A 22260-nucleotide genomic window follows, 5' to 3' on the forward strand; every position below is an offset into this window, starting at 1 on the left:
ATTTATGCAGTAGTTATAATCCATTTATTTACTTTTTTTTTTTTTTTTTTTTTTTTTTTTTAATTTCCAACTTAAACTGTCATAAATCTAAAATGTTTTGGAGAACAGACTTAAGTTTGGTGTATTTTTACATAAAACACTTTATTGCTGAAGTGAAAAAACGCGGAAAAAGCGAACTTGATGAAATGAAAAATGCACCAAAATACTATTTTCAATTTTTATATGAAATATATATTTTCCAAAACATGTTTTACTCAAAATCAAAGCCATACGTCTAAACAAGTTGTGCTCCAAATTTGAGGCTGATATCTCAAAAAATGAGCTTTCAGTAAGATTTTGTTTGGCTGCAGTACCAAGCGTTTCCACAGCTCCTTATTAATTTCCAATGCACTTATTTTTGATTTCACTTATTTTTGTGACTATTATTTATTTATTCATTTATTTTTGTTCACATAGCAAAACCTTTACCAAGTTTTGTACCATTCCGATGGTACAAAATAAAAAAAAATTGAAAAAACAAAACATAATTCCAGAGGAAAAGACAAACATTTGAACAGCAGTGTAAACCAACCGTACTTTACCAGTCAGAAACAACTGCTGCGTCCCATCAGTGATGTACAAGGAAACAAAATGGCAACAACTGTTAACTTTGTGTGAATGTCAATAAAGTCTTCTAGTAAACAAACTGCAGAGTTTAAACAATTCAACAACGACTAACAGGATCATTTACCCCGTTTTACACCCCTGACTCATTGATGCGTGTCTTTTGCTAACATCTCAGTGTTTATTCCGAACAGTCATACAATGTTTGCGTGATGTCGCACACCCACAACCCAACATTCCCCAAGGTGAAAGGAAAACAGTATATAATGAATTTACTTAAGAAAAGTCTGCACTGCACGTCTAATAACTGCTGATGTCATAATGCTAACCTGTCCTATAACAAAACAGGCTAATCTATTGAGGAATTTGAACATTTCCATGCCTTCACAGCCTATAATTACATAGGCAACACGAGTCGTGCTAGTTCTTTAGTTTGTGTTTTCTAGGCCAGTTCTCATCACACGTCTAACCTAATTTGTCTGCACTAATCAGTAAAAGTGTAGAAGTACAAGCGCTCTGTCAGGCCGAGACTTCCAGCTATTCAGAGATGGTCTCTATATCACATGCTATGAATTATTTATATATGCAAATGCAGAACTTCAACATGCATATGATAAATCCCTCCCCATACTCGCTGCCATTTACAATAACAGCAAACATCAGTTTTCTTAAGCAGCGAGTCCTTTTTTCATCATTCCGGATCAGATGTTCACAGATCCGAATGTTTTCGTCGTTGTTATTCCGAGCGAGTCTTTGGCTACGGGTGAAATGTTGTTCATAGTGTCTTTTGTAATGTGAAAAATGATAGCGGCCCACCGCCGAGATCTTGGTTTCAGGCGGATGCTATCGACTTACTGTGTGTTCGCTTCGCTGGCTACAACAAATGAAGCTGGAGGGATGGCACACCGGTCCGATGTTTGCTGATAAGGGAAGACACGAGACACAATATCACTGACTTCGGTCCGCACGAACCTTCAGTGTCTTAACTCTGAGCTACTCCTGTCCTGTCTTTCCCCTATGAAATAAAAAACACACACTTCAAAATAGGTGAGCGACAGATGGCAGACGGCACATTTAAACCCTGCTAAATATTAACTAGAAGCTACTGTTTGGTGTTCGAACTGTATGCAAACTGCAGCATGTCAGATCTGATGTTTGATTAACTATCAGGCGTTTACAGTTTCATATACTTAATTGGATAGTTCACTCGAAAATAAAAGTTCACCCTCATGTCGTTCCAAACCTGTATGACTTACTTTATTCTGCGGACCACACAAGAAGTTATTCTGAAATAAGTCTCGGTGTTTTTTCCATCCATACCATGAAAGTCAATGTTTGTACAAAACCAGCTGAAATATTATTTAACATCTTTCGTTTGCATTTTGCAAAAGTCAATCAGGTTTGGAACGACATCAATTAACGATGATGAAATTTTCATTTGTGGGTGCACGGTCCCTTTAAAGCTGCTGCATACACACTTTTCAATGGTAAAATTGTTACTCATATTCCAATTAAACAGTAAATGATGACCAAGCAATTTGTAGTGGAATCAAACTTTGGGTCATTTTCACGAAACATGAAAGAACATATTTGTGAAAAGCATACGCATACGTACAGCAATACGGATGCAAGTTGTATCACTAAATTGAATATAAGAATTAATTTAGGAACAATTCACGTGGATATTTGTTACGTTTGTTTCATTAGAGAGGTCGCATGACGCAAACGCTCATTAATTACAGACGTCAATGTTGTCAAAACAATCCCTGTTCACACGGATCTGCGAAAAACAACTAAAATAGCCATATTCTGCAGCCAGGCCAGTAGATGGCGATATCACTTTGTAAAGAAACACTATAGACTAAACACATAATATGCATGACGTCACTGTTTTCACAAGTTCGCGGTTTTATAGTTTACACAGAGATGATAGTGATATAGTTTTTAAAAGCCTGCACTCTGAAACACATTTTCAGGCCCCCAAAACGCTGTTGTCGTGTAAATGAACGGCTAAAATGCATAAAATGTTTTCCATTTTTAGTTGTTGTGTAAACAGCCCCTCAAGGTGGCAGCTCATATCCAGGTCACATTTCACCCCAAGATCAAGTGAAAAAACTTTTAAAGAAAGAAAATGATGCCTATTTAAGATCATATGTATAGCAATTCATACGTAAATGGTCTCATTCACACAGATCCGCGAAGATGACTAAAATCACTGTATTCTGCTGCCAGGCCAGTAGATGGCGATGTCACTTAATATGCATGTGTATGATGTCATTGTTTTTATAGTTTACGCAGAGACGGTATCATTTTCAAACACTTGCACTTTGAAACTCCTTTTCAGGCCCCCAAAACACTGTTGTCGTTTAAATAAAAATGCATAAAAAGTTTTCCGTTTTTAGTTGTGTAAACGGCACCTCAATGTGACAGCTCATATCCAAGTCACATTTCACCCCAAGACTGAGTGAAAAAAAGTTTTAAATAAACAAAATAAAGCCTATTTAAGGATCATTAAGATCATATGTACAGCAATTCATACGTAAATTGTCGCATTGAATTGAATGTGGCAACAAATTAATTTAGGAACAATTCACACAGATATTTGATACGTTTGTGTTTTATTGCAGTGTCATTACAGACGCCGCATTGAGTGAATCTCAGGGTACGTTTACACGACAACGATGTAATAAAAACGGAAACGTTTTTTCTTTACATTTTTCGTGTACATATGACAACGTGATCTAGTAAATGTTCACATGGATCTGCGAAAATGACAAAAAAAACCCCGCTGTATTATGCTGCCCGACCAGTAGATGGCGATGTCACATTGTAAAGAAACACTACGTGCCTATAGACTGAACTCGTAATACGCATGACGTCTCCGTTTTTATAGGTTTACAAAGAGATGATAACTTCGTTTTTAAACACTTGCACTTTGAAACTCATTTTCAGGCCCCCAAAACGCCGTTGTTGTGTAAATGAACAGCCAAAATGCATAAAAAGTTCTCTTTTAGTTGTGTAAATGTCCCCTCAATGTGGCAGCTCATTCAGGTGAAATTTCACCCCAAGATCAAGTGAAAAAAGCCTATTTAAGGATCATAAAGATCAAATGTACAGCAATTCATACGTAAATTGTCACATTGAATTGAAACGTGGCAACAAATTAATTTAGGCACAATTCACGCTTGTTACATGTGTGTTTCATTACAAAAAACGAAACAGTTTTTCCTTCCGCATTTTATCTCTGACAACGTTATCTGGTAAATGTTCACACGGATACGCGAAAACGACTAAAATCGCAGTATTCTGCGGTCAGGCCAGTAGATGGCGATGTCACTTTGTAAGGGAACTATGTAATATGCATGCGCATGACGTCACCATTTTAGGTGATAACGGTATCGTTTTCAAACACTTGTACTTTGAAACTCATTTTCAGGCCCCCAAAATGCCGTTGTCATGTAAATGAATGGCCAAAATGCATAAAAAGTTTACAGTTTTTAGTTGAAAACCATTTCACCCCAAGATCAAGTGGAAAAAGTTTTAAATGAAGAAAATGAGATCATATTGAGATCATATGTACAGCAATTCATATGTAAATTGTCCCATTGAATTAAATGTGGCAAGAAATTAATTCACGCAGACATTTGTGGTTCATTACAGTGTCATTACAGACGCCGGATCGAGCGAATCTCAGGGTACGTTTACACGACAATGATGTACTAAAAATGGAAAATTTTTCCTTCGCGTTTTTCGCGTACATACATCAATGTTATTTGGTAAATGTTCACATGGATCCGCGAAAACTACTAAAAACGCTGTATTCTGCTGCCAGGCCAGTAGATGGCGATGTCACGCGTGTAAAGAAACCATGTAATACACATTCGCATGACGTCAATGTTTTTAATGGTATAATTTTCAAAAGCTTGCACTTTGAAACACGTTTTCAGGCCCCCAAAACGCTGTTGTCGTGTAAATGAACAGCCAAAATGCATAAAAAGTTTTCTGTTTTTAGCTGTGTAAACGGCCTCTCAATGTGACAGCTCATATCCAGGTCACATTTCACCCCAAGATCAAGTGAAAAAAGTTTTAATTAAAGAAAATAAAGCCTATTTAAGGATCATTAAGATCAAATGTACAACAGTTCATAACAAATAAACAAATAGCCAACAAATAAAAAAACAAAAACAAATGACGCACTTTGAACAAAAGAGCATAGCGCTTTTATAATTATTAATATCAAGTCCTTTACAAATAGTCACCGTGTACAGCAGCCGTTTGCATGGCAAGGTTCACAGAATTCATCATACATGTGCTGCAAGCCCTTACGGATCCGTCTCCCATGCCGAGACAGATCAGATATTTGAGATATGTTCTTCCGTCTCTTCCGCCAGAGATCAGATCAGTCTTAGAATTTAAAAAAACATCTTTGAGACAAAACACAAATGTATCAGTTACGGATTAGTTTCCTTTTAACTCGCATGAAGTAGTGCATATCGAGCGCAGTAATGACCTCGCACAGGCATGTAACCAAAACATTACAGATGATGAATCTTTTTTTTTTGCCAATGCTCATTGAGTGAATCTCACGACAGCGTCACATTCCACCCCAAAATCGAAGGAAAAAAAAATTTAAATGCATTGAAACCTATTAAACATTGTGACATTATCATGATGATTATGCACACAAATTCTCACCGACGAAACTTTTACTTTTGATTTTTCATTGATTCGAATTACGGTAATACAGTCACAATTATTTTATTTAAATCAAAATAAAAATTCTTAACACTGTTAATTAATTTTCATGCAAATAATGTTAATGCAAAATATGATTTCTTATTTTGGGGTGAAATATTCTGAGATTCACTCTATTAGCATTTCCTATGTATTTAGCTGTTAATATTGATGCTTCTGAAAAGGTACTACAAACCACATGTCATTTTTTTTTCCAATTAAACTTGTTTACTTGTGGATAACGAGATGATAATGACCTGCATAGGGAGAGAACATCATGTTGCATTTATACTGTTCTACAGAATCTACACAATGCTAGAAGTGTCTATTAGCAGAAGAGTAACAGCCTGTTTAAGTCCTGACCTAAATGTGTTGGTTTACCAAAAAAAAAGAGCACTAATTGTTTTTTCCAGGAGTAATGAGCAATTCAAGTGAGTTGCCTTGCTAGGGAAAGACTGTGAGGATGGGTTTGCGTGCGAGTGTGTGTCAGTCTCTTGCACGGGGCGGTTGATAATATTGTTGCGTCGGTCGAGAGCGTCGAGGTTGTCCGTCTCCTCCTCTTCGAAATTCAAGGGAATTCTCATAGTAAATGTCTTCGTCATCCTGTAAAGAAGTTACCAGGACATGAGTGACTAATGTTACTAATAAACGCAAGTGTACTGCATCAGTCATGGCAAACAGAAGACAGACTGGTCTTTAAATAAATACAACACAGCCAAAACGTAAATTTGGGAATTTGGAACATGCGTGTCTTTAATGCACAGGACTCAACATTAACTTGTCCAGGACAAGTGGGTTTTCTGAAGAGGCAAATGAAAGAGAATTTGTAGCCCGATTAAAATGTCAATAACAAAAAATAACTAGGGAATCACCAAAAAGGGAGAATGAGATTTAGTGTAAGTGGCGATCTATAGAGAATAATAATATAATGTACTGACGGTAGCAAGATTGCGCTGTTGAGGCTCGCGCAGCCTCTCGAGGAGAAATCGAAACAAATGAGCGCAGCACACACAATGAAGCTCAGTTAACGTACTAAAAATTCAAAATGTGGAGTTTTTATATTTATAACATATGATACAGGTTAAGCAACATCACACGACTTCCTGAATACCATCACGACTGAAAATGTAACACTGATTTCATAGACAGTTCAATAAACAAGTAATTAAATCACTTACATTTTAGACGCAATATTGAATGTTTTTATTCTATTTTAGCAGCGAAAATAGTTCTAAACAAAGAACCACAGCGCATCTCACAGCAACAATCAACCGTGTTTCATCAATGAATAATTCAGCGGTTGAGTGAAAGATTCAATGACCCATTCATAAACAACTGCCTCATTCTTGAATGAATGAGCCATTTGAATGAATCGTTTGAATGAATGACTCAGTCATTTAAAAAATGTAAAGGCACACTATGTAAATTTTCGCCGCTAGAGGTCGCCAATTCATAACAAAGCCGTAGCTTGATAACACTAAGACTGGGCACAGAATCACGGGAGATGTCGTCCTCACCTCACAGCTGGTGGAAAAGAATCGGGATAGGACTCCGGCAGAAATCATGGTGAAAACATGACTGAACATGTTAGATTTCTGTCTTTAAATGTATCCAAACATTTTTTCCCTTGTCTAATAAAAAATGTAATATAGTAAAGTGTCTTTGGTGTTTCCATGGTTTCTACAAAATAAAACCGGAAACTGAGGGTAATGCGGGTATGATGTCATTGATAGGCAACGCACGGACATGGTCCGAGTCCTGGTTAAAATTGCTTATTTCTCTGGATTTAAACATTCTTGGAAACATCTGGGATAATGTAAGTACACAAGTCAACAAAATATATAACACTGTTCTAGTGGTTTGTGGATATTTTAATCCAAAAATCTTACATATTGTGCCTTTAAGTCACTTACATTTTAGACGCAATATTGAATGTTCTTGTTCCATTTCAGCAGCAAAAATAGTTCCAAACAAATAACCGTAGCGCATCTCACAGCAACACTCAACCGTGTTTCATTAATGAAAGATTCAGCGTTTTGAACAAATTGGTTGAGTCAAAGACTCAATGACTCATTCATAAATAACTGCCTCATTTTTGAATGAATCGTTTGAATGAATGACTCAATGACTCACTACTTAAGACGGTCACTTGTTTAATGTTTATTTTCTTGTTTGGAAGCATAATTTTTCCCCCCCAACATTTCTTATTTGTATTTTCAATAATATTTAAAACAATTTCATAACATTATTTAATGCAGTTGTAATTTTTCAGTTTCAGGGGTTTATAAATAAAAAAACATTCCCTCAGGGTAAATATCACAAATATGCAGATTTAAATGCACAGTACATCACAACTGTGCATATTGCCACCTAGTGGACACTTCTGTCTCAACATTCACCTTGCCCATGCGCTGTTGTACACGCACCGCCCGCGCGGACACACAAATTAGGCTGCACGCGGACTGTGTGCTCGGACCGTCCCGATGACGAAAATTATGTCATGTGGACAGTGTGCAAACTGTCGCAGAACGCAGACGGCCGAATAATAATTTGGGTTTAAAGGATCTCAGGTGGTCTGATTCTTACCCAAACATCCATGTGCAGTGGTTTGATATTGTGAAGCAGAACTTCTTCGCAGTTGCCGTAGTCACTGAACACGACCACAGCCGTCGAGCCCGAGGGGTGGACGGCATCGATGCTCGCCCGATAAAACTGCCACAAATAAGCAAGATATTTCACAAAATGGAAAATGCAACAAAAGCGTATAATAATAATAATAATAATGGAAATTACTGACCTTATTGTCTTCCCAGTACAGTGCGAGACATTGGTCACCTGCTTTCCAGTTTACGTAATTATTTGTGTCGGCTGGCTCTCTCTGACCTTTGATTGGGCCGGATCTCTTTTTGGGGGCGGAGTTACGCGTGTTGGTTTGCTTTTGAGGCGGGCCTGAAGACTGCGGCTTGATTGGACCGGTCCGCCTGTGTTCTAAATCTCCATTAGGGAGCTGCGTGTTTGAAACCCCACCCACTTTGATGAACTGGCCTGATCCCACATCCTGCGAAAAGTCTTTTTTCATTGCATCTTGGGAACGCTCAAAGTAGCCCGAATTGGGTCTTTCTGGCCTGCCTTTCCTTCTGTTGTTCGCCTCATATCTTCCTTTAGGATCTGAGCCTGACGCAGCAGGATTTGAGGATTTGGGTGCCGCGGATCCGTTTGATTGGTTTTTCCTAAATGAAGCAGGATCGGACCGTCCAGTCCCATTCTGCTCTTTCCATCCACCATTGTGGGGTTCCTGCTGGAAGCCCTTTGATCCACTATGTTCCTTTCCTTGCTGTTCCCTGGACTTCCCTGTCGAGGAAGAGGAGTACGAGGAAGATGCAATTCTAGCATCTTGACTTTCATTCTTCCATCGCTCTGATCCTCCTCTTCCTGGTCGCTCTCCGTCCCTCCATTTCTGTGGCTGGGAGAAGGTGGAAGAGGCTGGGATAGGTTTAGGGAAGTCTCCGTCCTTCTGGAAACGGGGAGGCCTGTCGTTTCTCTGCGGCCTTCCCTCATTTCGTGGAGGGTGTTTGGACGGGGCGCCATCTCTGGATATTTGATCGGTGTTGGGGAAAGTCATCTTAGTTTGGTGGTCTTGTAGTGAAGACTGGTTCTTTGACTCTAGCGGGTTAATTATAAGAAAAACTTGTCAATTGCTGCACAATTTGGGGGAAAAAAAATAATTCCAAGACTTGTTTAAATGATATAAATGCATGTTTGCTGTATGCTGACAGCAGATTTAAAAGAATGGCCGCATTTACATCAGATGGTTTAAATGACCTAATTCTGATTTTTCCTCCATGTGGCACAGATCAGATATGATGCACAAATGTTTAAGCAGAAAATACACAAGGATTCTGATATTCTCAGATCAGTTTCATATGAAAGCTTGTTGCGTGAGAATTGCATGATATAAAATCGCAATTGAAAGTTATAAAGTCAGAATTGCGAGATATAAACTGACAATTCAGTAACACTTTACAATAAGGTTCATTAGTTAAACTAAACTAACATGAATTAACCATGAGCAATACAGTTGTTACTGTATTTACTAATCTTTTTTAATGTTAATGAAAATGAAAATACAGTTGTTCATTGTTTGTTCATGTTAGTTCACAGTGCATTAACTACTGTTAACAAGATTTTAATAATGTATTAATAAATGCTGAAATTAACATTAACAAAGATTAATAAATGCTGTATTAGTGCAGTTCATTATTAGTGCATGTTAACTAATGTAGTTAACTAAAAAACCTTTTTGTAAAGCGTTTCTGACAATTCTGACTTTTATTTTCTCAGAATTGTACACAAACTCGCAATTTGGAGTTTCTCGCAATTCTTTTTTTCCTTCATAATTGGACTTTATAACTCGCAATTGCGAGTTTATATGTCACAATTCTGAGAAAAGAAGTCAGAACTGTGAGAAAAAAAATCAGAATTGTGAGTTTATATCTCGCAATTCTGAATTTATATCACTCAATTCTGACTTTATATCTCACAATTCTGACTTTATATCTCTCAATTCTGACTATATTATGCAATTCTGACTTTATATCACTCAATTCTGACTTTCTCTCAAATTCTGACTTTATATCACTCAATTCTGACTTTATATCTCTCAATTCTGACTTTATATCTTGCAATTCTGACTTTATATCTCACAATTCTGACTTTATAACATGCAATTGCGACTATATTATGCAATTCTGACTTTATATCACTCAATTCTGACTTTATATCTCGCAATTCTGACTTTATATCTCGCAATTCTGACTTTATATCTCGCAATTCTGACTTTATATCTCGCAATTCTGACTTTATATCACTCAATTCTGACTTTCTCTCAAATTCTGACTTTATATCTCGCAATTCTGACTTTATATCACTCAATTCTGACTTTCTCTCAAATTCTGACTTTATATCTCACAATTCTGACTTTATATCACTCAATTCTGACTTTATATCACTCAATTCTGACTTTATATCACTCAATTCTGACTATATCACTCAATTCTGACTATATCTCACAATTCTGACTTTATAACATGCAATTGCGACTATATTATGCAATTCTGACTTTATATCACTCAATTCTGACTTTATATCACTCAATTCTGACTTTATATCTCATCAAATTCTGACTTTATATCTCAAATTCTGACTTTATATCTCACAATTCTGACTTTATAACGCAATTGCGAATTTATATCACGCAATGGTGAGGAAAAAAGTCAGAATTTACAAGATAAAAATCTCTATCCTTTATATTTTTTATTCCGTGGTGGAATCAAGCTTCCATGGTTTCAGGCTTCATTCATATGTGGAAATAAATTTGATATGAATCAGAAACGTGCATTTGTGTCTGCCATGTAATCGGACAGATCGGAAATTCCCGGGACGTAAATCATTGAGAAGCGACGGTGGCGAATGATGTCACCCACTGCGATCACATGACTCTTTTCAATGGCGCAATGGAGGATGAAGGCTCGACCCAATGCTCCACTGACCTTTAAAGATGGTGCGGAAAGCAAAAGCTTGTATGATCAAATCGCGTCATTTTTACTTCCTTTTCGGCCTAAGCTTTTCCAGGTCAGAACATCTATTTTGGGTTGTTTCGCCAAGTGAATAGTGTGATATTGTATATGGGTCACTTTTAAAAGAAGACATAAGCTGGTCATAAAAAAAAATATATAGTCACTTATTAGCAGTAAACTAATGGGAGCTCGGACGCTAAAGTGCTGGCGTTCTCAACCCCTGCTTCTGACACATCACCCGAATAAAAAAACGTATCAGTTAATGCCGATAATTAAAAAATGTCAAATATCGTCTAATTTATCAACCCACCACTAATAGAATATTTCACTATTTGCAAAGAAAAACCTCCAAAGATAAGTCAAACTGAATAGCCTGTTGTTTTGCATATCTTCAGTGTCTTGCAGAATGAGTGCCACGTCATGCATTCAAATCACTTTGTTGAGAAATGCGTCAGAAATAATAAGTGGTAATAACTAAAAGTTCATTCAAAAACCCAGATAGTCTTTTCATGGAAATATCAACTAATGAAATGCAGGACTCAGTGATGATGCAGTGCTCTTCAAAAGCACAATAACAGTGTGTTTCAGGTCATTCTGACTCAAAGCAACACACTGAATGTTAAAACATCGACACTGAAAGAGCGGACAAACGGTTTCTCCACATATTAGCCCTGTCTGTTTTCTCCTAAAGCCATATGTCAGGCAAAGCTTACCAGCCACAGAGACTTATCTAAAGCTGACTAATAGAAGCGCCTTCATTTGGGACTGGCCATCTGTTTGACGCCGCACAGTTCTGCAGCCCACTGGGATTCGAACATAAGAAGAGATTAAAAATCCTGATACAATGTTCCCATTATTAGGACATCTTCCATTGCACATCCAGTAGGAAGGAATGAAGGATCGTTTACAGTAATTATAGCAAAATAAACTCACAGGCTGATCGTGACTTCGAAACCAAGCAGGGTCTTTTATCATCCCCATTTTGCAATAATGACGAGCTAACTACATTATCCAATTTTTAACACAGATGCTTACAAAATAAATAAATGTAAATGAAATATTTATTTGAGCTGGAAAATCAGTGAAACGATGTGAAATGGGAAAGGATGCAGAGATATAGACTACTTTAACTACTTTAGAAAGTTGGCACAGAAGAAGTTTACTATCCAGTGTTACTGTTAATTAAGAGAATTTAAAATTTATAAGCTGATATAAAATATAAATAATAGATTAAAAACTATTAAGCAACTAACTTAAAAGTTGAAAGGCGTAAAATTAATAATGAAATACAATTATATTAAATCTAGTTATTAAAAAACACTAACAAAATGTATATAAAGTTACAAAATCTTAAACAATTTAACAATAAAAGCTCATTTAAAATATTAATCAGGGTTCCTACTAATTTTCCATTTCAAAATTCCAGACTCAAATAATTTCCAAACCTCTCTATAAATCTTTCAGAACATATTTAACATGAATGGTTCATTCAGCATTGTTTTCAATGTCATATCTGGTACAGGTGTACTAGATATGACATTGTATCTAGTACAGGCATCTGTAAATATTTTTATTTTCATGTTGGTTTTATCAAAGTGATATATGAAAAGAAGAAAGCTGAAATGCTTTATTGCGTGCATTTGTTCACTTTTGATACAGTAAATGTGGTTTAACGTCACACCAAACAGCAAAGTCTCAGATGACTGTTTGCTTCTTCGCTGGTTGAGTAAATATTCTTTTAGTGAAGTTCAAAAGAGTTGTGTGATGAAAATGCGCCTTGAATTCATTCAGTTGTGTTCGACAATCACTAAACTTTTGCCATGAAAACACTCTGTTTGATACATTTATTTTTAGTCTTAATTTTATATATATTTTTATATATTTACAAAAATGGTCTACTACATGTGACAAACAAATAATGTGTGATTTTTAACAGTATTTTTATTTAATTGAAATTAATTTTAATTACATAGCATATTACATTTAATTACATACTAATATTATGCATTATTATGCATTGTAAATTATGCAAAATTACAGCATTTAAATGGTTCACCTTTTCCTATGTTCTCCTTGTTGTCATATAGTGTCTCTCTCAATGAATGGGACAGATTTTACTAGTAAAATTTATAAAATTAATAATATGTGTCAAATAATGTTCTTAGTCTTTTCTTCCTGTGGGGGAGACTACAATAATTTACTATGAATTAAATGGAAATCAAATTAAATACAATTTATTGTGTAACCAAAATACCAATAATGCCCAAAAGAAAAAGAAAAAACTTAGCGTGTGACTTTTAATTATAAACAAGTCTGAAATATTTTGAAATGTCTGTACTATTGCAGGCTGATCCTTCAGATTCTTACAAACGTCTAAAACATTTTATATAAAGGCCATAAAGTAGACATTGTAATAATTCATCAACTTGAGTTCATTAGCAATCGCTTGGCATAAATCTGCGCTTTTCATTGATTGAGAATCACTTTGAAGCAGTCTGAAGCGCTGTCGCATGAGCTTGTAGAACGAGCAACAGCGCCGCCTTGTGACTTTGCAAAATGCAGCGCCCGTTTGAATGTTAGCGGGAGTAAACAGTTCTGATGAACACATAACGAGCAGGTATGAAACGACTAGTTTATCGATTGCGGATGGTTTCATTATCTTGCGCAGATATATAAGTATAAGAGGATAAAAATAATAAAAGCAAAAATGTGTCTCCAAATATACCTGGGCGGCCGTTATTATACGTGGGCGGTCCGCCCAAGTAAAGTCTATGTGTGGGAAGCACTGCTTATACAGACCTAGAAACAACTCGAATCAAATTCCATACTTTTCCAAACTGCATAAAAACCCTGTATAATAGTACATAAACAATACTAAACACTGTCACTATCTGCTTCCAATATTGGTACCAATAATTTAAAGAAGCCCTAATATTGGCCAGATTGTAAAGCACTACAAAAACATAAAAAAAGGTCAAATAAATTCAATGTACCATCAATGGAGAACGTCCCCATTTTTGACTCCAGGAAGTCAAACAGCGTGCTGGGCCCAGATGGTCTTCCTCCTGCTTCCTCATCCTCATCTTGTCTGGAGCGTCCCCTTCCACGACCCTTTCCTGTCAGAAAACAAACAAACAAACTGTCAAATTAAAAGGACATTTGAAGTATTATTAATAAATTAAACAATTAAAGCCTGGTTCAGTATTTTCTGTGCTTTCCTCCCTCCTTTGCTTCCGTATTCAGCAACGTCCCGTTTCGTAATATTTCCACTAGTGTTGTCATGCAATTACATTTTTTATCTAATTAATTACACGATATGGCAATCTAATTAATTGCATATTAAATATGGCTGGGAAATAACCCCCAAAAGATCATTTAAAGTCATTATTGTGTTAAATGAGAAGAGCATCAAACGCTTCAACGGACATGAGGGTGAATTATACATTTGGGATTTTTATTAATATGCAAATATGAAATCATTTTTTTAAATGAAATGATAATCTAAATAAGGAACTAGAACTGCCAGTAGGTGGCGGTAAATTACTAAATGAGTAAGTCGTTCATTTGATTATTTCAAACAGCTGATTGATTCAGGAATGAAGTGAATGTTTCTCTTTATGAATGGGCCATTGAATCATTGACTCACCCGATTAATTCACTCAAAACAGATTCATTCAGAAACGAAACACCGCAAAAGTTGAGAAAGCGGACAATATAGTGTCTAAAATATTTTATAAAATCAATATCACATTTGCACTTGTGCTATTCGGGACAAAAACAGCACTCGTGTGATATTGCTCAACTATATCATGATATAAATATGAGACAAAAACTCATCCTGGGGCATTTTTTGCCCTGATATCATGAATTTTAGTGAGTTGTTGTGGCTCTACTTCATGTTCGTTACCAATCAACTTCATGAAATGTAAGATGACCTACGTAGGTCTGGAGCGGGTGCATTCAATTCAGTGTTGCCAAGCACGCGGCTACTTTAACACTGTTGCCGCAAGTTGTTTTTTATGTCCACGGGTTGAAATAACATGATATTTAGCTCCTGGAATGCAAATTTTACCAAAGGAACCCTGGCAAAAATGCAGAGGAGGACCCCCCTGAAATGCGATTGGGCTAGTATTGAGTAGCAATTGGGCGGCAGCCCTTATTTCCACATAAATGACATTTTGGGAAATAATTGTAATGCAGTTTGTGTGCAAGTCCAGAACAGAGATGGAACAAAATGAAACAAAAAAACTGCAGTTTTTTCCTCTAAACACACATTCGGCAACCGGCCAGTTCCAATCGATGGCCGGTCAAGTGGTGCATCTCTATCGATGGGTTTTATTGCATTTGATTTGATTTTATTGCAGAGTGAACTGAATAAACAAGAAAAATTGACCTGCACAAGAAAGAAAAACGAATCCTACTAGTATTTAAGCAACCATCACAATCCTGCCGCCTTCTTTCACGAGCAGTTGTGCATCTAGCAACTTTTCTCAGCACCCGAAGGCTTTACCTCGAGGAGGTGGGCGGCTCTGCTCCATCTGGGCCGCTTTGGGCTGGTTTGTTCCGGTGAGCAGGAGGTTGAGGGCCACCTCCACGTTATTGTTGTTATCCAGCAGGGCCTGTCTGGCCGCCTCACGGTTAAAGCCCATCTCCATGATGTCCCTCAAAGCTCGCTCATCAACCTTGAAGAGACCGCAGCAACATGAAACAGCAGAGAAGGAATCTGATGAACTTGAGGGTCATCAAGCATTGCATTAAAATCCATCAAGCAGGGACAAAAGAACAGATGAAGAAAACATGCAGAGACCTACTCGAGTACAAAAACATGGACATTAGACGAAAAAAATCTAAAACAGAAAAGACGGGGACACAGAGGGGTCACATCTACGGATGCTTACGTCAGTCACCAATTCATCTTTCATCAAACGAAGGCATTTACTTGTGTCTCTACTGGCATTAGAGGAAAATAATGACATTTAATTATAAATAATAGTCCACCGTACAATTTTTGGGCACTTGAGGTGTTTTTAAAGACTGTTATTTAAGAAACAGCAGAATTTGAATCCATTAGCATCTTTGTGTCCTTTTTTTTTTTTTTTTTTTTTTTAAGAAATTAATACTTTTATTCAGCAAGAAAAAATTTAATTGATCAAAAGTGACATTTTTGTTAACATTAAATGTATTAAAAAACATGAACTAACAATGAGCAATACATTTTTTTTACGGTATTTATTTGTTGATGTTACTTATTAAAAATACATCTGTTCATTGTTTGTTCATGTTAATTCACTGTGATTTTAATACTGCATTGGTAAATGTTGAAATTAACAGTCATAAACACTGAATTTACTATATAATGTCACAGAACTGGTCAAATTTGATTAATAAATAATAAGTAGGTCAGTACACTTAAATCAAATCGCAATTATAGACTGCTTGTGAATATTAAACTGCAAAAATGCTGTTTAAATATGAATCCTGCATGTCCTGCGTCTCTGTGTGAATGAATGGTGCAGATGTGCGATTTCATTTACCACACACACACACACACACACACACACACACACACACACACACACACACACACACACACACACACAGAAGCATGATGCTTTCGGTGTTTTCAGCCTCTGACGCCTCACTATATGAGGACATAAATGCATGAACTTCATCTCCAGAGTCGCTCTGAGAGTCACTTCATGAGCATTTTACCATTTTGAGAAAAACTATCTTCATTTCATAAACACACAGAAACTCAACGGTCTTCATGGCAACCTGTCAAAATAAAAGTTCGGTTTAACTTGAAGATATTGTGACATATATTACTGTTGTACAGTAGAATTTAGCTATGTCTCAATGTAATAATAATACTAACACTAATAATAATAATAATAAATTATTATTAAAACTTTATTTTAGAAATAATCAATTTTTATTCCATGTTTTAATTTTAACAGTAAAGCTTTGTTGTGCAGCACTTTGTTTGACAAAAAAAAAAAGTTTAATTTCATGATTAAAAGATAATGTTTTATTCCTTCGTTTGATTGCCAGACAAATTTAAATACAAAAACAAAACATTTAATAGAAATTTAGAAATAAATGTAGTTGTTTTTATGAATTCAATTAATTAGACATGCTTTTTGATTATTAAAATTTAATTTAATTTAATAAAATTAAAACATAAAACACAGAATTTGGTAAAAAATAAATAAATAAAAAGAAAACGGAATTTGAGAAAAAAAAAAAAAAAAACGTATTTCATGGGGCCCTAAAATATGCATTTTTTTAAAACTTCTAATAAATTGTTCTTAAAGTGTATAAGTTTCATGATTTCAATTAATTAGACATGCTTTTTGATTATTATAATTTAATTTAACCATTAAAATGGAATCCAGAAAAATTAAAACAGAAAACACAGAATTTGGTAAAAATAAATAAATAAAATAAATAAATAAAATGGAATTTGAGAAAAAAATAAATAAAACGTATTTCATATGGCCCTAAAATATGTAATTTTTTTAAAACTTCTAATAAATTGTTCTTAAATTGTATAAGTTTCATGATTTCAATTCATTAGACATGCTTTTTTGATTATTAAAATTTAATTTAACCATTAAAATGGAGTGCAAAAAAATTAAAACTGAAAAAAAGAAAAATGGGCCCTAGGCGAGCAGAAGAGACTTCTTTCAAAACACTTAAAAACATTAATAAAATCTCTCTGCTCAGATTCCCAGATGATGCTGCTCATCTATGCAACACCACAGAGAGTCCAAAAACTAAATTTTTACATTTTCTGAAGAAAATAGAGTATGAGTGGAGCGTGTCTGTGTAAAACTCAACATCATGATGTATAAAAATCATACATGTCTGGAGAACAAACGATGCTGGGCGACTTATATATCTTAGCAAGCACCACTAATGAACACTGGACGTCCAAGAGGCCTGAATTACAGCTAAATTTACTGCAGAAAAACAGCAATATATTTTATTAACTGTAAGTATATTGGATCTGAAGTGATGATACTTGGAGGAAATAATGTCTTAAATAATAGTCATCTGTTCAGATCTTCACCATGTTTTATTATTCACTTCAAGAGGAAGAACTTTTCTGAATCACTTAAAAACTGCTGACAAAAACATCATTTCTTTTTCTGATGATCTTTGCATCTTACCAGATCTCTGTAAACTCCTTCTGACTTGTTCTCCGTCCACGGCTTTTCTCTCTCCTCTCTTTTTCTTTGATAGGGGTCTCGATTCTTGTAGGTGGATCCTGGATTGGCGAGGTTTCCCCCTGCGTTGCCTCCACCGCCAAACGTACGCGTCTAGAAGACAACAGAGAGCACTGTGAAAAACACAAAACACTGACGCAACTCCAGCATTTTAGGATCAGATTTCTTCCATTAATGCACACAATAGCACAATTAAAAACATCATATTTGGACATCATAAGTGCATTTTGAAAGTTCAAATCAAGCTGGGTTTTGAAACATATCCCAGGTGCTGCGGAGACAAAATGTTTAATCATTTCTCTGGTGTTCACTTATCAGGTTTCATTCGTAATTACACACTCAAAATCAAACATTTTTTAATTAAATATCGGAGAATATTAAGTTCACCCATGGCCTAAGGATACAGTCATGAGAATGAACAAATTCAATTACATATTGCTTTAATACATCAATATTTCATTATCAAAAGGTGCTACTTTGTTTCAGGGGATGAAAACGATATTTATTCTGAATTGAAATGCCAATATCTTTATGCAAGTGTTAATTATGTAAAATGCTGAAATCTGAGGTTTATATGTACACTACCGGTTAAAAGTCTCTTCTGCTCACCAAGGCTACATTTGATCAAAAAATACAGTAAAAAACCTGAAATATTATTACAATTTAAAATAACTGCTTTCTATGTGAATATATTGTAAAATGTAATTTATTCCAGTGATCAAAGCTGAATTATCAGCATCATTACTCCAGTCTTCAGTCACATGATCCTTCAAAAATTATTCTAATATGCTGATTTGATGCTCAATTATTATCAGTTATTTTTGATGCACAATTATTAATAATGGTTCTAATTATTATTTTGTTTTTGCAAACCGTGATACATTTTTTTCAGATTCTTCGATGAATAGAAAGTTCAAAAGAAGCATTTATTTGAAATAAAATGTTTTGTAACATAATAAAAGTCTTTACTGTCACTTTTTCGATCAATTTAATTCATCCCTGCTGAATAAAAGTATTAATTTCTTTTTTAAACTTTTGCAAATCTAGCAAATTCAGTATATTAGAATGCTTTCTGAAGGATCATGTGACACTGAAGACTGGAGTAATGATGCTATAAATTCAGCTTTACATCACAAAAATAAATTACAATTTACAATATATTTACACAGAAACCTGCTATTTTAAATTATAATAATATTTCACAATTTTTACTGTATTTTTGAACAAATAAAATCAGCCTTGGTGAGCAGATGAGACTTCTTTTATAAAAAAAAAATCACAATCTTCAAACATATAGTCATAGGGTGGGCTAATTGTTAATAGTATTAAACACATCTCATAATAACGGTTAGGGATGACGGCACACCTCTTTACTCTTGGCGACCTCTGCGATAGCAGCGGTTCTTTGTTTCTCAAACTCATCGTTGTCGTCAACAGATTTGACAGCGTTCGTGCTCTGAAGGGTCTTCCTCTGATCCAGAGCTCTGCTGTCCACCTGCTCCTTATGAGCACATTTCTACAGAGAGACGACAGCAGATTATATAACTGGAAAATCAAATCAACCTCATAAAGAAACAGATGTAAAGAGTCCTGACCTGTCCAAAGGGAACGAATGGAGGAGGTCCACCTTCTGCACCAACGTTTCTACGGCTGTGCTTGGCCAGGCTCTTGTGAGGAAAAAGATATGTGAATATAGTGTAACATTCAAGGGGAGAAAAATCTTTGGACTGAAGTCATTTACCCATTTAGATAAAGAAATGTGTCTTCATGCTTTCTGGCTTTGATTGATCATTAAAATAATCATCTGTTGCCAGTGTGTCATCCATCACTGAGCTAAAACATGACAGATGGCTACAGACACTCCTGTTTCTGCTTGACACAGTGGCTTCTGTTTCTTAACTTTTAATTAATGGGTCATATTTTCAATTCAATATTTTACACTTTTGCATCTCTTCATTTTCTCCCTAGAGCCCACTTATAATGTTAGTTAAGGTTTCTTGCGCTAAAAACACTTGTGATTTCATTTATTTCATGATTTTACACCCACTCTCGGAAACTCAGAATCAAAACCAATAGTTTGAGCTATAAGCGTATTTAAGAATTCTATATGCAAATGTTCTTGGTTGCGATTGGCTGACCTCCATATGCTGATGTCGTTCATCAGGGCGGGTCAAATTGAAGAATGGTGATATGTTAATTCAGTTTACAGAAAATATATTAATGAGCTCATAGTTGCGATAACTATGATCTATTAACATGAACATTAGACATGTAGAGTGAACCTTTATTTCATAGAAGCAAGAAAAAAAAAATCCACTTCTCTACAATAAACTGCATGAATACATTCATCATAACTCGAGCAAAAACATGCATCTCACCCTCTGAAACTCCCACTTCTCGATCATGTGATCAACCTCGCCTCCGAGAACGGCGATCTTGGAATCATCCAATAGCAGGATGCCGTTCTTAACCTGAACGTCCCCCAGAAGCTTCACTTTGGTTCCAGGTGGAGTGTTCAGACTGAAAGTGGAGCAGAAATCAAATTAAAGTGGATCAACAGATTGAACAACAGCAGTGATAAATCAATCACTTCTGTTTAAATGAGGTTGGTAAGATTTTTTAAATGTTTTTGAAAAGAAGCCTCTTCTGCTCACCAAATTTGCATTTATGTGATTAACCCTTGTGCGGTCTTCGTTTGGGAAGTACACTCAGGGTCTTCGGGGTCTCCACAGACCGCAGGCAACAAAATGCAATTTTGTAACAAAATACTTGTTTTAAACAAAAGTAATTTTATTCTGTTTATTAATGTTTTTACTCCATGTTTGTGCAGTTTTTGGAGGATTGATCATATTTATTAAATTTATATAAATAAATTTAAAAATATTTTTTAAAATAGGTTTTTGTACAAAAACAGCTTTTTATGTAAAATTCACTTTATAAAAGACCCACATTTCTAAATTTCATTCATGGGGATAACATGGATAATCTGACATGGTTTAGTGTAAGATTTTTGCCCATCTTTTGGAAAATGCAGTTATAAAAGTAAAAAAAATATAACTTTTACCAGTAGATGGCAGCAGAGCTCCACTATTTGCTGTTTGACTGATTGAAAGACATCTTTTCACAAGTATTTTTCAGTTGGATTCATATCTAAAAATTCTGAAATCACAATTATAACAATAAAGCCTACTTTTTGTCAAAGTTTAGTATTTTTTGTAATGAAAAAAAAAAATCAGTTTTTCAATATTGTTATATTATTATGAGACCCCACTTAGAAAATGGACAATATTCATCCTCAAAATCAACATTTTTGAAAAACTTATTTTTTTCAGTACAAAAAAAATGCTAAACTTTGACAAAAAGTCTTTTTTATTGTCTTTTATTGTCATAATTGTGATTTCATAATATTTAGATATAAATCCAACTGAAAAATACTTGTGAAAAGATGTCTTACACTAAACCATGTCAAATTATCCATGTTATGAAAGTTAGAAATGTGGGTCTTTTATAAAGTGAATTTTACATAAGCTGTTTTTGTATAAAAATATATTTATTTATTTATATAAATTTAAAAGATATGACAAATCCTCCAAAAACTGCACAAATATGAAGTAAAAACATTAATAAACAGAGTAAAATTACATTTGTTTTTTAAAAAACAATTATTTTGTTACAAAATTACATTTTGGGGTCTGTGCAGACCCCAAAGACCCTATAAGGGTTAAAAAAATACAGTAAAAAAAAGTGAAATATTATTCTAATTTAAAATAACTGTTTTCTATGTGAAAATATAGTAAAATATAATTTATATCCAGTGATCAAAGCTGAATTTTCAGCATCATTACGCCAGTCTTCAGTGTCACATGATCCTTCAGAAATCATTCTAATATGATGATTTGCTGCTCAAGAAACATTTATGATTATTATCAGTTTTGAAAACAGTTGTGCTGCTTCATATTTTTGAGAAAGGCCAAGTAGAAAGAAATCTTAGATGAATAAAGTAAAAAAAAAACAGCAATTATTTAATTTTTATGTAACAATTTTTACTGTCACTTTTGATCAATTTAATATATCCTTGTTGAATATAAGTATTAATTTCTTACAGCAACAACAAAAAA

The 22260-nt window shown here is 35.0% G+C and overlaps 1 protein-coding gene across 2 annotated transcripts in view; it reads right to left on the reverse strand.

Annotated features, from left to right (window-relative positions):
• Positions 1-203: 203 nt before the first annotated feature.
• Positions 204-22260, reverse strand: part of tdrd3 (tudor domain containing 3) — a 31354-nt gene continuing 9297 nt past the window's right edge. Inside the window, exons 5-13 of one of the 2 annotated variants that reach the window (XM_048172070.1) lie at positions 20521-20662; positions 19738-19809; positions 19509-19658; positions 18086-18235; positions 15424-15595; positions 13907-14029; positions 8135-9000; positions 7924-8049; positions 204-1618 (exon numbers count right to left, since the gene is read on the reverse strand). In XM_048172070.1, coding sequence (XP_048028027.1) covers positions 1586-1618; positions 7924-8049; positions 8135-9000; positions 13907-14029; positions 15424-15595; positions 18086-18235; positions 19509-19658; positions 19738-19809; positions 20521-20662 — 1834 coding nt within the window. In that variant the 3' untranslated portion in view covers positions 204-1585. Of the gene's footprint in view, positions 1619-4800; positions 5941-7923; positions 8050-8134; positions 9001-13906; positions 14030-15423; positions 15596-18085; positions 18236-19508; positions 19659-19737; positions 19810-20520; positions 20663-22260 lie in introns of those variants that run through there. The other variant, XM_048172069.1, reaches the window with a different exon arrangement.

Source organism: Megalobrama amblycephala, linkage group LG21, assembly GCF_018812025.1.
Source record: "Megalobrama amblycephala isolate DHTTF-2021 linkage group LG21, ASM1881202v1, whole genome shotgun sequence".
Lineage (NCBI taxonomy): Eukaryota > Metazoa > Chordata > Actinopteri > Cypriniformes > Xenocyprididae > Megalobrama > Megalobrama amblycephala.